Source organism: Vipera berus (genome assembly GCF_964194415.1).
Source record: "Vipera berus genome assembly, chromosome: 13".
In the NCBI taxonomy this organism is placed as follows: Eukaryota; Metazoa; Chordata; class Lepidosauria; order Squamata; family Viperidae; genus Vipera; species Vipera berus.
This window is the reverse complement of record NC_138216.1, coordinates 894696-909010: the sequence shown is the minus strand read 5'-3', so window position 1 is coordinate 909010 and position 14315 is coordinate 894696. Positions and strand designations below refer to the sequence as shown.

The 14315-nt window shown below is 50.5% G+C and overlaps 1 protein-coding gene across 1 annotated transcript in view; it reads right to left on the bottom strand.

Moving 5' to 3' along the window:
* CACNA1H (calcium voltage-gated channel subunit alpha1 H) overlaps window positions 1-14315 on the bottom strand; it is a gene marked incomplete at its 3' end in the record, with an annotated part of 126926 nt that overhangs the window by 39097 nt on the left and 73514 nt on the right. Inside the window, 4 exon segments of the mRNA XM_081338452.1 lie at window positions 3259-3677; window positions 4115-4907; window positions 6710-6802; window positions 13361-13676. Of these exon segments, the coding sequence (XP_081194578.1) occupies window positions 3259-3677; window positions 4115-4907; window positions 6710-6802; window positions 13361-13676 (1621 nt within the window).

Below are 14315 nucleotides of genomic sequence, written 5' to 3'. Positions count from 1 at the left end.
ACCTCCCCAAACCTCGGCAGGTCTCCGTTCCTCCGCGCAGACCTGCCGACCTTTGGGGAGGTTTGGGCGCCTCCCCAAACGTCCCCAAACCTCGGCAGGTCTCCGTTCCTGTTTGGGGAGGTTTGGGCGCCTCCCCAAACCTCCCCAAACCTCGGCAGGTCTCCGTTCCTCCGCGCAGACCTGCCGACCTTTGGGGAGGTTTGGGCGCCTCCCCAAACGTCCCCAAACCTCGGCAGGTCTCCGTTCCTGTTTGGGGAGGTTTGGGCGCCTCCCCAAACCTCCCCAAACCTCGGCAGGTCTCCGTTCCTCCGCGCAGACCTGCCGACCTTTGGGGAGGTTTGGGCGCCTCCCCAAACGTCCCCAAACCTCGGCAGGTCTCCGTTCCTGTTTGGGGAGGTTTGGGCGCCTCCCCAAACCTCCCCAAACCTCGGCAGGTCTCCGTTCCTCCGCGCAGACCTGCCGACCTTTGGGGAGGTTTGGGCGCCTCCCCAAACGTCCCCAAACCTCGGCAGGTCTCCGTTCCTGTTTGGGGAGGTTTGGGCGCCTCCCCAAACCTCCCCAAACCTCGGCAGGTCTCCGTTCCTCCGCGCAGACCTGCCGACCTTTGGGGAGGTTTGGGCGCCTCCCCAAACGTCCCCAAACCTCGGCAGGTCTCCGTTCCTGTTTGGGGAGGTTTGGGCGCCTCCCCAAACCTCCCCAAACCTCGGCAGGTCTCCGTTCCTCCGCGCAGACCTGCCGACGTTTGGGGAGGTTTGGGGAGGCGCCCAAACCTCCCCAAAGGTCGGCAGGAAGAACGGAGACCTGCCGAGGTTTGGGGAGGTTTGGGGAGGCGCCCAAACCTCCCCAAAGGTCGGCAGGTCTGCGCGGAGGAACGGAGACCTGCCGAGGTTTGGGGACGTTTGGGGAGGCGCCCAAACCTCCCCAAACAGGAACGGAGACCTGCCGAGGTTTGGGGAGGTTTGGGGAGGCGCCCAAACCTCCCCAAAGGTCGGCAGGTCTGCGCGGAGGAACGGAGACCTGCCGAGGTTTGGGGAGGTTTGGGGAGGCGCCCAAACCTCCCCAAACAGGAACGGAGACCTGCCGAGGTTTGGGGACGTTTGGGGAGGCGCCCAAACCTCCCCAAAGGTCGGCAGGTCTGCGCGGAGGAACGGAGACCTGCCGAGGTTTGGGGAGGTTTGGGGAGGCGCCCAAACCTCCCCAAACAGGAACGGAGACCTGCCGAGGTTTGGGGAGGTTTGGGGAGGCGCCCAAACCTCCCCAAAGGTCGGCAGGTCTGCGCGGAGGAACGGAGACCTGCCGAGGTTTGGGGACGTTTGGGGAGGCGCCCAAACCTCCCCAAACAGGAACGGAGACCTGCCGAGGTTTGGGGACGTTTGGGGAGGCGCCCAAACCTCCCCAAAGGTCGGCAGGTCTGCGCGGAGGAACGGAGACCTGCCGAGGTTTGGGGAGGTTTGGGGAGGCGCCCAAACCTCCCCAAACAGGAACGGAGACCTGCCGAGGTTTGGGGACGTTTGGGGAGGCGCCCAAACCTCCCCAAAGGTCGGCAGGTCTGCGCGGAGGAACGGAGACCTGCCGAGGTTTGGGGAGGTTTGGGGAGGCGCCCAAACCTCCCCAAACAGGAACGGAGACCTGCCGAGGTTTGGGGACGTTTGGGGAGGCGCCCAAACCTCCCCAAAGGTCGGCAGGTCTGCGCGGAGGAACGGAGACCTGCCGAGGTTTGGGGAGGCGCCCAAACCTCCCCAAACAGGAACGGAGACCTGCCGAGGTTTGGGGAGGCGCCCAAACCTCCCCAAAGGTCGGCAGGTCTGCGCGGAGGAACGGAGACCTGCCGAGGTTTGGGGAGGTTTGGGGAGGCGCCCAAACCTCCCCAAACAGGAACGGAGACCTGCCGAGGTTTGGGGACGTTTGGGGAGGCGCCCAAACCTCCCCAAAGGTCGGCAGGTCTGCGCGGAGGAACGGAGACCTGCCGAGGTTTGGGGAGGTTTGGGGAGGCGCCCAAACCTCCCCAAACAGGAACGGAGACCTGCCGAGGTTTGGGGAGGCGCCCAAACCTCCCCAAAGGTCGGCAGGAGGAACGGAGACCTGCCGAGGTTTGGGGAGGCGCCCAAACCTCCCCAAAGGTCGGCAGGAGGAACGGAGACCTGGGGAGGTTTGGGGAGGCGCCCAAACCTCCCCAAAGGTCGGCAGGAGGAACGGAGACCTGGGGAGGTTTGGGGAGGCGCCCAAACCTCCCCAAAGGTCGGCAGGAGGAACGGAGACCTGCCGAGGTTTGGGGAGGCGCCCAAACCTCCCCAAAGGTCGGCAGGAGGAACGGAGACCTGCCGAGGTTTGGGGAGGCGCCCAAACCTCCCCAAAGGTCGGCAGGAGGAACGGAGACCTGCCGAGGTTTGGGGAGGTTTGGGGAGGCGCCCAAACCTCCCCAAAGGTCGGCAGGAGGAACGGAGACCTGCCGAGGTTTGGGGAGGTTTGGGGAGGCGCCCAAACCTCCCCAAACGTCGGCAGGTCTGCGCGGAGGAACGGAGACCTGCCGAGGTTTGGGGAGGCGCCCAAACCTCCCCAAACGTCGGCAAGTCTCCGTTCCTCCGCGCCCTGCCTGCCTGCTTCTTTCCGCTGCGGAAAGAAGCAGGCAGGCAAGGCGCGGAGTTTGGGGAGGTGCGCGCGCACCTCCCCAAACCTCCCCAAACTTCGGCAGGTCTCGGACGGCGGTGGCTTGGGAGAGGTGCGGGCGATCCCGGAAGCACCAAAGCCTCGGCCGCGCACAAGTCCTCGGTAAGTTTTTTTTGTTGACTGGAGTATAAGCCGAAGTGGAATTTTTCAGCCCAAAAAGTGGGCTGAAAAATTCGGCTTATACTCAAGTATATACGGTATTTCCAAATCTCACATTTTTCTCAGGCCAGGTGCCCCTCAAAATAGGATCTGGGGATATGTGAATCAACGTATTCAAGGACCAGAGGGCTGATTCAAGTTGGGTTTGCAGGTCACACTAACCATGTTTCACTGAATAAACTGCAGTCAGTTGGGTTTGCAGCACATGCAAAGCCAAAAATAAGCCAACACATGACGAGCCCTGTTAGGCCAATCCCCATTCAGTTGGGTTCAAGGTAAAGTTGTTATATTCTTGACACCGCCATTCCCAACACAACCAAGAGTGCTTGATCCTCCTCTTAAGCAAGACTAAGAATATGTGGGCTCTTTATGTAGGAGATCAGACAATGGACTCTCCTGAGTTGGGCTAGCTAAGCCAACAAACCTCCTTACCTGTTCATGATACTCAATGCCCATGCTCAGCGTGTTGATGAGGATGGCGATCATGATGCCACGGTTGAAATACTTGCTCTCCACGATCCGTTTCAGCTTGTTGCCAAAGGCCTTCCAGACCTTGGTTAGCTTGTTCCCCTCCTTGGCTGGCTTCCTTTTCTTCTTTTTCTTGTTCCTCTGCTGCTGGATCTGGTCCCGTAAGTCTCCATGTTTTACATCCTGGGTGAACTCGTAGACCCCATTGTTGTCCTCTCCTGACTCATAGCTGTCTGCCTCGCTGAACTCAAACTCAGGATCCTCAAGGATGCTGGCGCAGAATGGGCAGTTTTGCAGCTCACAGCTCAAGGTGTTGGCTTGAGGTCCAGGCAAGGGACACGGCACGTTCAAGCCAGACAGAACGCTGGAGGTCCGGCAGAGGCCTGCAAGGTAAAGAGAATGTTATGAACTTGAGGACATGGGTGGGTCCAACAGAAACCAAATATGTCTACAAGGACAGCTACTAATTTGGGAAGGAGCAACCCTATGAAGTGCCTTTAGTTCATCTTAGAATTTAAATTTAAACATCTACTTTGGGGGGTTTGGTCTTCTAGAGTCTACTCGGTGCCAAGCCCATGATAGTGGAGGATAGACAATGGCATATTGTTCTGATGACTGTGGAGGTTAGTGGCTTTCAAATATTTGGAGTAAGTATTAGAAACTCCAGATTCAGAGGTGATCTGGGGTTGTGGGATTGAGCCTGGACAAGACCTTCAACTGTACCAGCAGAGATCTTCTACTGGGCTTTTATTCCTAACCTCTTTTGATCTCTGCTCTGGATGCTAAGTCTAAATTAGGCCATCGAAGCCATTTTTCTTACCACGTTCTCCCACCAGATGATGGAGCTTCCCATAACAATCTGCATTTAGATGGGCTGGGCTGCTGACCATGGGCATGGGAGAGGTCACCTCACTGCCCTCGTTTTTCTTCCCTTTGGTCAAGGGAGGGACACTGGCTTTGTTTGCCGGAGAAGGCAAGATGGTGGGGTAGTTCATGCTGCCACGATTGGCAGCTTTGCTACCTGCAGCAATGCTGGAAGACTTGCATTTCACTGAGGTCCCTTCCACGTGGCAGTCGGCATGGTAAATACTGTGGATGGACTCCGTATCTGCAGCTCCACCACCTGGGTGGCTGGGCGAAGGTAGAGGAAGCATCAGTTGGCCTCCAGGCTTTATGACGTCCAGCTCCAGGTCACAAATCCCTGGGTTGGACCTTGGCCCTTGGGGGCTCCCGTTGCCGATGTGGTAGTGGTGATGGTGGTGATGGTGGTGGTGGTGGATCAAATGATGGATGGACGTGATGCGTCGCTTGCTGCTCTGCTGGCCCGGACCGTTGTCTCCACCACTGTTGGGGTTGACTTTCTTCCGCCGCTTGCTCTGCCAGTTGTTGTACAGGCGCAAGGTCCGCCGTTTGACTTTCCTGAAAATGTGGCAAATGTATTTGAGGAGCTCTTCATAGCAGCTTCCCGGTTCGGAGAAGCTGGCGATTGTGCTGTCGTTGGAGAGGTAGCGGGCTCGCTGCTCTTGCATCAGCTGGTTCTCCCGCTGTTTGGTTTCGGAAAACTGTGTTGCTATCACAACCAGGCACAGGTTAATCATGAAGAAAGAACCGACCTGGGAGAGCCGAAAGAAGACAGAGAGCAATTGAAGACCGAGGCGAGTGGCCGTGCTCGCCCCACACCCATCGAAGGACACGTGGCTGCACCTGCACACACCGTGCACAGCTTGGCTAAAGTTAACCTCGGTCCACTCTTCATGACCGGGTGTGTTGGGATGACCTAACAGGAATGGGCAAACAAGGATATAGAGTGACCCAAGGAAAGTGCCTATGGAGATTCTCCTCAAGGTCTTGGTTGTCACAAAGATGCCTTGTTAAATTTTGCCTTGAAGATATTTCGCTTCTCATCCAAGAAGCTTCGGAACTGAAGAAGCTTCTTTGAATGAGAAGTGAAATGTCTTCAATGAAAAACAAAGAAAGTCCAGTTGCCTTTTGGAAAAGCACTTTTGGGACATCCGGGAAAAGCAGCTTGAGTGAACTCAACCAATGTAGCCATAACAGCAACTTTTTCCTTCTTCCTGAAACGGAAATTTTAAGGAGGTTCAACTGCTGGTACTCTGGAAAGCATCACTGGAACAGTCACAATCGACTCTCCTTTTCATTAACTTTTCTTAAAGGAATAGAAAATGTATTTAGGACCAAGGGAACTTTGAAGAGGTCCGTGCTGGCTGAGGATTTCTGGGAGCTGCCCACAAAGTTGCCAAGGTTGAACATCCCTGATTTAGACTGAGGAGTGTTAGAAGTTGATAGTCAGCTGAAAAGGGCTGTCATGAGGGGTACTTGTAAAACAGTAGTGGGGATTCAATCATACGGCCATTGGTTTTCTTGCCCTTCCTCAGACACACCTGAGCTAGTTCAAGAGGCTAATCCAGGACCTGATTTTTGCCTGCACTTCAGAGTCCCAATCCTCTCTACTGCAACACGACCCATCCTCCTTAAGTAGTCTGAAATCAGCCCCCCCCCCAATTGGCTCCTATTCCTACCCCTAATATATCCCAGAAGTCAAATCAATGTGGCCTCCCCCATTGCCAGAATGTCACTCTATCTCATCAGATTAAGATCTTTGCATCTTGTTGGTCCTCCTCAGAAGTTGCTCCATTCTCTTTTTGGAACTGTGGTGCCCACCCCAGGAGACAGGCCTCCAAGGAGGGCCTGGCCAAGGGAGGACTAGGGGAAAATAGGCCCTTTTCTGGACAAACGTGCTGGGATATGTGGAGCCAGGAGGCGTCTGAGACGCTGCCAGGAAAGTCCCGCTTGCTTCTCTCTCTCTCTCTCTTGTGCTGCTCCTCTGATGTGAAAGAACTTCCCTCTTAGCTTCTTAATGTAAACCACCATGACGGAAAGCTTAATGCAGACATAATGTGTCTGTCTGTGTGTGTGTGTGTCTGTGTGTGTATGTTATTGCTAGTGGAAGTTGTTAATGGCCCACTTGGCATCTTTTACATGGGCTGGAACCTTGGATGTGCTTCAAACAAGCTGCTACCACTCAAAGTGTTGAGAGTAGACTTTCAGGAATTACAACATTTGTCCATTGAGGACTGTACTGTGCACGTCTTGGTTGTGGGAAACCTGGTTTTGGAATTTGGGGATGGGCTAGCAGTGAGGACATTTAGACTTGGGAGAGGCTTGCAGCTTTCCACAGCCACAGAAGATGTTACGTGGAGATCATTTACCTGGACAGAAAAGGTGGTTAAAAAAAAAGTACAGTCATTGCCACCATCTTGAATTTCGGATTGCCCCAACCCTGCAGAAGCCCTCCTCTCAAACGATCCTTTGCCTGGCCCATCATCCTGGTGAGATCCCCTCTGTTAAGAACCACAGTGTTAAGCTGAGGTGACAACACCCCCCCCATACTTACTATTATAAGTAGTATAAAATATATAAAATTGTAAAAAGAGTGTGCGTCCATAACATAATACATGATGTCAACCCATCCTTCCAGGGTTATAACCTGCAGGGGAAGCAGAGATGAGATAAATGTGTTAAGAGCATCACCAAGAAAGAAGTTAAGAAGCAGAAAACCCAGGAAGTGTGTGGATATTTCCTCCCCTTGTCTCTTCTGGATTCTTCTCCTTTCTGTTCTTTCAACTGCTCTCTCTCTCTCTCCCCTTCCCTCACCCACCCTTCAACATTTATTCAGCTCACAAGAGTCCTTGTGAGCACCCAGGGCTGGAGAACACAAATAACACAACTCCATCACCCTCAAGTGAAGGAAAGCAGAACTTTGCCAAAGACGGATGGGTGGATCATTTCCTCCCCTGGTTGTTTTGATGGGCATTTGAGCTGGCAGCAGAGGCTGAAGGGGAAACAAGGACCGGGATCTCTCTGGCTTGTCACTTTCAGAACTTTCCCCTGGATCAACTTGCTTCCCATGCACGGGTATAATTAGGCAGTCTGTTGATTGCACAAGTTGCCAACTTCATTCCCTATCCAGTGGTTACTCTCCATCAAAATGAAGCCCCATCCATCCCTAACGCAGCAAGCTGAGAATTTAACTTTTTTTCAAAAATAAACATGAGGATGTGGGGTGCCCGTGAAGGCCTCCCCTCCTGCCTTCCATAAAATTGATCTGCTCTAGCAAACTATTTGTTCTCCTGCAAAACTCCAAGTTCTGAAGTTTAATCGGATGCCCCGTTCACTGCTGTTCTGAGACAGGGAGAACCCAGACAGATTATCCAAACTGACACCAACTCAAGAAAGAAAAGTATAAAAGTTAACATCAGGCACAGAGGCACAGAGAGGAGCATGGCTGGTTTGTTAAGATTTGCTGATGGAGACTTTGGAATACTCTTTCTCGGGGGGGGGGGCGTCATTGCAATAATGAAAGCTCTTCTGTTTCCTTCCAGGGCGCGTTTTTCTTCATTTTGATGGAAGTCAAAACTTGGAAGCAATGAACTAAGAAGAACAACGATATTGTAAGACCTTCAGGCCAATCTTTGCAGAAGCTGAGCTATGATAAACAATTGGGAACTGGGGAGGGATATATTTCCATTTTAAATGCTTTCATGGGTCAAAATCAACCTACGTGAAGAAAGGCAAAAAAAAACAAAAAACGGAAGCCCAAGCTACGAGGAAGGAGTGCTAGCTTTCTACATGCAAGGCTTGGTGTGTGGAAGCGGAAGCTTTCAAGCCTGCAATTCACAAAGTCTCAGGATGGTCATAATTTATCCCCCCTCCTTTTTCTGAGAATGTGTCTTCCACCAAGGCCAGTCCTGGGTTTCAGATCTGATCTCCGTTGCTGAGTCCATAAATGGCCTGAAATACACCGTGAAGGCTTCCTTTTCAGCTGCTCAGCAGCGTGCATTAAAGTTGTGTAATTGTCCTTGCTGCTGCCACCGTTAAATGTCTGAACAAGGGGAAGGATGTTTTAATTACACGGCGAAGCCACGGCACACTGCTTAAGCTTCCCATCGTCTTTTTGCTACAGAAGAAAAGAACCAGAGACTTAATTAACGCCACAAGAAGCGAGTTGTGCTGGAACCTGCAACTGGGCATATCTGAAGGTTGTGGTGAAACAGTCAGGATGGGGCCACAATGGTGCATGTACATAAAAGCAGGCGAAGCATCAGTTGCAACATTGTGACCACCATCTTGATTTTTTTCAGTCCTATTTTGCAGACACCCTACTTTGCACCCTACTTAACACCATCCTTGTGCTGATGCAGTCTGGTTGCACAAAGGTTGAAAGATGGTCTGTCTAAATGCTAATAGTGGGGAGGAGACCCACAGAGAAGAATGTGCTCCTTGTTATTTCCTTGTGGGCTGCCCCAGAAACATCGGATTAGCCACAATTGGAAACAAGATGCTATACTATGTCATTATTTTCATTGATTCGTGGCCTCCTCATCCATTGGACCTTTCCTGGTAACCCATTAACACCTCCCTTATCAACCCTCAAATAGCAGAGCCCTGTATGCTTTCTTGGAAGTCAGTAACAATGACCCCCAAACCCCTCAAAGTGGGGAGTTAATTCGAAATAATGTCTAATAATGTGAGTTTTAAAACAAGGGCGGCCTGGGAGTGACATGTAAGAGAGAGAAGAGGCTGGAGGTGTCTCAGCCTCCATCACATCAAAGTCCTTCTGCCTTGCTGCAAAATAAAAAGATGGAACCCAGCCAGTTGCCCGTCTCCTGTCTTGGCACCTCAACTTGGGAGCAGCTGGGCACCCACAAAGGGTCCTCCTCCTCCTCCTCTTCCTCCTCCTCCTCTGCAGAGCTGTGCTGGGAATCCAGAGCTGGGAGGCATCTTGTAAGGGAAACCGAGGTGCCACTGGCACGTCTTGGTCCCATGCCAGGGTTTCCCTTCTGTCACCATCCCTCGTCTTCCTAGGATGGGTTTCTTGTCACTCTGCCGGAACAGCTGCAGAAACAGGTGGCTGCTTCTCTCCAGGCACTCCGAAGAAGGACCAGCTGAGGGAGCCCCAGAATACTGGAGACGGAGAAGGTTTCCTTGTAGGAAGAGAACCTCAGAATGGAATTCGGGGAAAGCAAATAAGTGGGAATAAGACTCTGTGCCAGGGTTCCCATCCGTTATTCTTTCATGCATGGGGCTATACCCCATTTCAGGAGAAAAAAATATACAGAGAGAGAATCAGGCGTACAGGATCTGTTTTGTGGCCTGCAGAAATTCTTCTTCCTACATGGTGGGCCTGGTGGTGCTAACAGAGATGCAATCTAGACCTCGTTTCAGTTCCCGCTGGAATGTGATTTATGGGCTCTCTTCTCACCAAACACTTTGCAGGTCAAGGTGGAGGGAGGAGTTGCATTTCTACAAAACACTTAGCTTTGTTGCAATTACTCTGGTTTGGTCTTTCTTTTCAGGGATTAGCTGGCTGTTGGTGAGTTTGACATCAGGTGCAAATCACGCTGAGCAAAGGCAGCATCCGGGCTGGCCAGAGGTTTGCAAGTGGTGCAGTGCTGTGACCTCTTAAAATGATACATGGGTTTGTGTGATCCTCTCATGAATAAAAGAGATGCTTCCGCCGCTTATAGCCCCCCCCAGTTTTTCCTTTTGCTTTGAGGAAATCCAGTCACCCTTGGAAAGTGGCAACGTTCTCCTGCAGGACATGCCAAGTCAACTCCCAGTTTGGCCTGGAAGTCAAGAAAGGAAATTGTCTCCTCTGGGAGACATGAAAGAATTCCCATTGGAAGAATTATTCTCTTTCATCTCTTCAAGGCTTATTATTTTACTCTCTAAAACACTTCTAATTTTCTGGTTCTAGATCAGGACACATTTTTTCAAAAGGCAAATATCTGACTTCCTTCCTTCCTTCCTTCCTTCCTTCCTTCCTTCCTTCCTTCCTTCCTTCCTTCCTTCCTTCCTTCCTTCCTTCCTTCCTTCCTTCCTTCCTTCCTTCCTTGAATTTTCTCCAAATAAACCATCATCCCAACATTGGAATGAAGCTGCTGAGAAACTGGCCTCTCCATCTCTTGGCCTGTCAAAAAGCCCAACAAAAGAAGCAGCTCCGGGTGGTTCTAAGAATGAGATGACTTCCCTAAACTAAAAATGGTGACCAAACTCTTCGTTTCCTTGATGAAAACTGGTGCAGCAGCGATCCCTCCTTTTCTCTGTCCACAGAAGCCTAAGAGATGATTTGCCCAGAAACTTCACAGCCCCAAAAATGTTGATCAACTGCAATTGTAGTAATGGAAAATAAATTGTTCTTCATTACATATTCATGAGGCTTGATTTATCATGCTAATTAGCTCCAGCATTTGCTGCGCTGTAGCAGGCAGGAAAATGGAATTCATGGTTTTGTGGTGGTGAGCGCATAAATCCAGCAACCCAGTCCTGGAGATTGGATGGTGGGAAACAAGAAGCCGAGATTTGAAACTGTTTTCAGCAACAACCAAGAACTGGACAAATAGCACTTGGCAATATTTCTGCCCCCAGCTGAAATTCATCATGTAAAAAACCAGAGTCGCTGCCTGGGGCTCAGAGAGGCAGCCAAGAGATAAGATACTAAAGCCATAAGACTTGAGGTAGCGGCCATAACTTTGCCCCGTTTGCAAACGAAGGAAAAAGGGCACCGAAGAGGAAATACATGGTAAGAAGAGTAAATTTTGGATATCGTTAGGGAAGGTGCTTGATTTCATTCTGAACTCTTGGGTTGTCATAAAAGCTAGGCTGATTTAGTCCACTGAGTTGCTGTAAGGATTAGAGCAATATTCCCCAGTCTTGGCTACTTACCGACGTGTGGACTTCAACTCCCAGAATTCCCCAATGGAAGCTGAACTCCGCACGTCTGAAAGTTGCCAAGGCTGAGAAACCCTGGATTAGAGGGCGAAGCAGATGTCCTTCGAACACTCAAAGGGTTTTGCATAATTGGTAAGCGTAAGAGCCTCCAAGGGCTGACTGGCAGCAGTTGGCCAAACAGCCAGCATGTGGGCTCTCTGTGGCTACTCATTTCCCCATCTCCTTTGCCAGGCAAGAAGCTGGCCGATCCGAAACTCTGCTTACAAGATCAAGGAAGCAAGATGGGGGAAGAAAAAGAGAATTATCCAAGACAAGAGCAAAGCCAAGCAGATAATTCTTTGGATGGAGGATCAGCCCTCCTGGAGGGAAGGGAATGGCAGGAATTCTCTTCCCATAACATTCTGGAGTTCCTGCAAATTCCCCCCACCACCACCACCCTCTTTCTGCCGAAATGCAAGAAAGTGGGCTGTAAGAAGGAGGAGCTTTCCTTCTGCTGTTGATCTGGAGCCTGAATCAAATCAGATTATTGCTGAATTTCTCATCTCATCGTTTCTGGGAGCTCTGCGTCCATCCCTCAAAGCAACTGGAGGAATTTTCTACACACTGCCGAAACAGCAAGACATTGTTGGGGCATTGCCTTGTTCCCACAAATGGTGGGGCAGAGAACCATGCCCTACCCCCAAAAAACCAAGAAGCAGTTTTGCATATCTTGAACTAAACCTTCATTGCTCCCAAGGTGGCTGCATTTGAGAGCCACAAAGATTTGCAGGCATGATGCCTCCTGGAATAAAATGAACCTTTGGGGAATTGTGTGGAATTCTGAAAGGGAATTTGCTTGAAATACGCAGGAGGGAGAACCACAGGATCACAGGAAGAACACTGCATTCCAAAGAGCCATTTTGTTGGAAGACATCTCCCCTTGATGGCTCCATCAAGGCCCACTGAAGAGGCCTCCCTGGCCTTCTCTTGGCCATCTGCAGGGTGGAATGCCACCCCTGCTGATAGAACCAATCTGCTGGTGAGGACTCAAGGCAGCCTCGCAGAGAAAAACGTGTACGCAGAGAGAGAAGACACTCATCTCCCTTCTCTTTCCTGAAGCTGTTGGGGGAAGAGGGCCTAGAAAATTAAATCCCAAATAATATTAAAGCTGCTGTCAGCAGCAGGCAGAGTTCACGGCAGGATTTTGATAATTTCTTTCGACAGAAGGAAGCTAAACTCCCTGCCTTGGGGGCTGAACTTCATTGTAAAGTCCAACTAACAGCTTCTTCGGAACCATCCAGCTGTGTTCTGAGGATGCTCCTGAGAGTGTGCAGAGCATAAACTCTCGGGCTGGAAGGGGAAAGATGGAACTTATTCCTACGAGGCAAGAATCCTGCAGTGTTAAGATTCAGCGACTGCAGTGCCAACTGGTAGAACTCCAGAACGTCATGCCAGCAGCCTGGTTGATGTGCTGAATGCTTCATTTACCTCTTTATTTACTCCTGCCAACCACTGACATCGTAATATAATGAGGTGGGCAATGCACCTTGCGGAGGGGGTCAACCATAAGCTGCGTCCCAGCCAGTTCCTGCCTCCGTAGCCTCTTTGAGGGATCTGAAATAATTCACTATTAATTTAGGTCCCGTCTTCTCTCTTTCACTCCATAAGATAATTGCTTCTCATCATTTGTACCGGGATCTGCTTTTATAATGAATCACGGCTGAGAGCCCATTATACCATAAATGCACAGCAACAGTCTATGATTCGGAGGATGGCAGAAGGGATGATTAGAGCCTCCAAAACACCCCTGGGATTTCCCCACCACCACCTCTTTCAGCCTTTTTCCAAGGCTGCAGTTCAATCTTTGGGGGCCTGACAGGGTCTGCTTTGGGGTGCCCTCATGGATTCCTTGGTGCTCTCCGATCTTGGCTGTTTTCTTGCAGACGTTCATTCTGTCATTGATGATGTTCCCTACATGAAATGTCCACAAGAAAACAACCAAACTCAGAGAGCACCAGGGACCCCACAATCCTCCTCCTCCTCCCTACAAACCCCCTACCCTTCCATTCCCTAGCTGGGTCATGAAACCTCTGCAAGAAAACATTTCTCATCAGATTATTTTAGTTACTTGTGTACTGCTGCAACTTGCATGGGTTCCTGTTAGTTTGCAAGAATAACAGAGGAACTAAACCCATTTTGCTTTGCCCTCGTAGGCCAGAGGCAGCAAGTGGGATGGGTTGTTCAGCAGCATCAACCATCCTTGAGGATAATTCCACATCCCGGCAGCTGGTCATCTCAAACCCTCTGTTGCGACCCACAAAAGAAGTCTCCTTACCTGAAAAATGGCTATCCAAGCATAGCCAATATTATCAAAATTAATAGCTCCGTTGTGTGGGTTCAAGTCCCCCGTCCTGCAAACATTGTAATATTGGTTCCAGTTTATGCAGGTGTTGCGACTGCCCAAGTCCAGCGAGTCCAAATGTGGATTGTAAGCATCCATGGTTAAAGTACAGTCCGTCTTGTACTCCTTCCGGCTTGGGATGCTGGAGCACTTCTGCATGCCGTTATCCCGGAGGGACGAACAGATGAACGGGTTCTCCTCCCCCTCTTCTGGCCTGTAGTATTTATGCAGGAAAGTCAGGTTGTGTGTCCTTGAGAAGGAGGAGAAGGGATTAAAAAAATAAATAAAGAGATGGTTAAGACACAGATAAGATTTCAGTGCCTAAAACATGGATTCCTGCAGGATGTAGATATGAAATTAGAGTTCAGCCAAGTGGGAAAAATGCAAAAATGCAGGGGGGGGGGGAAGGGAGGAGAAACCAGTGCACAGCCATTGCTTATCTGAACCAGGTACAAATCAATAATAATAATAATAATAATAATAATAATAATAATAATAATAATAATAATAATAATAATAATAATAATAATAATAATAATAATAAAGTCTGCAGGGTGGACATTGCAATACCTGGAGGCAGCAGAAGAAAAGAGAAAAAATAGAACAGAGCCGGAAGGGATTTCTAGTCCAGCCCCCCACTCAAGCAGGAGACCCTGCACCATTTTGGACAAGTGGCTGTCCAGTCTTTTCTCAAAACCTCCAGGGATGGAGCACTCACAACCTCTGGAGGCAGGCCGTTCTACTGTTGGGAAGTTCCTCCTTAATTCCAGGTTGCTACTTCTCCTGGATTAGTTTCCATCCATCCTTTCTTTTCCTGCTCTCTGGAGCTTTGGAAAACAAGTCAACTCCCTCCTCTTTACGGCAGCCCCTCACATCCTGGAACACGGCT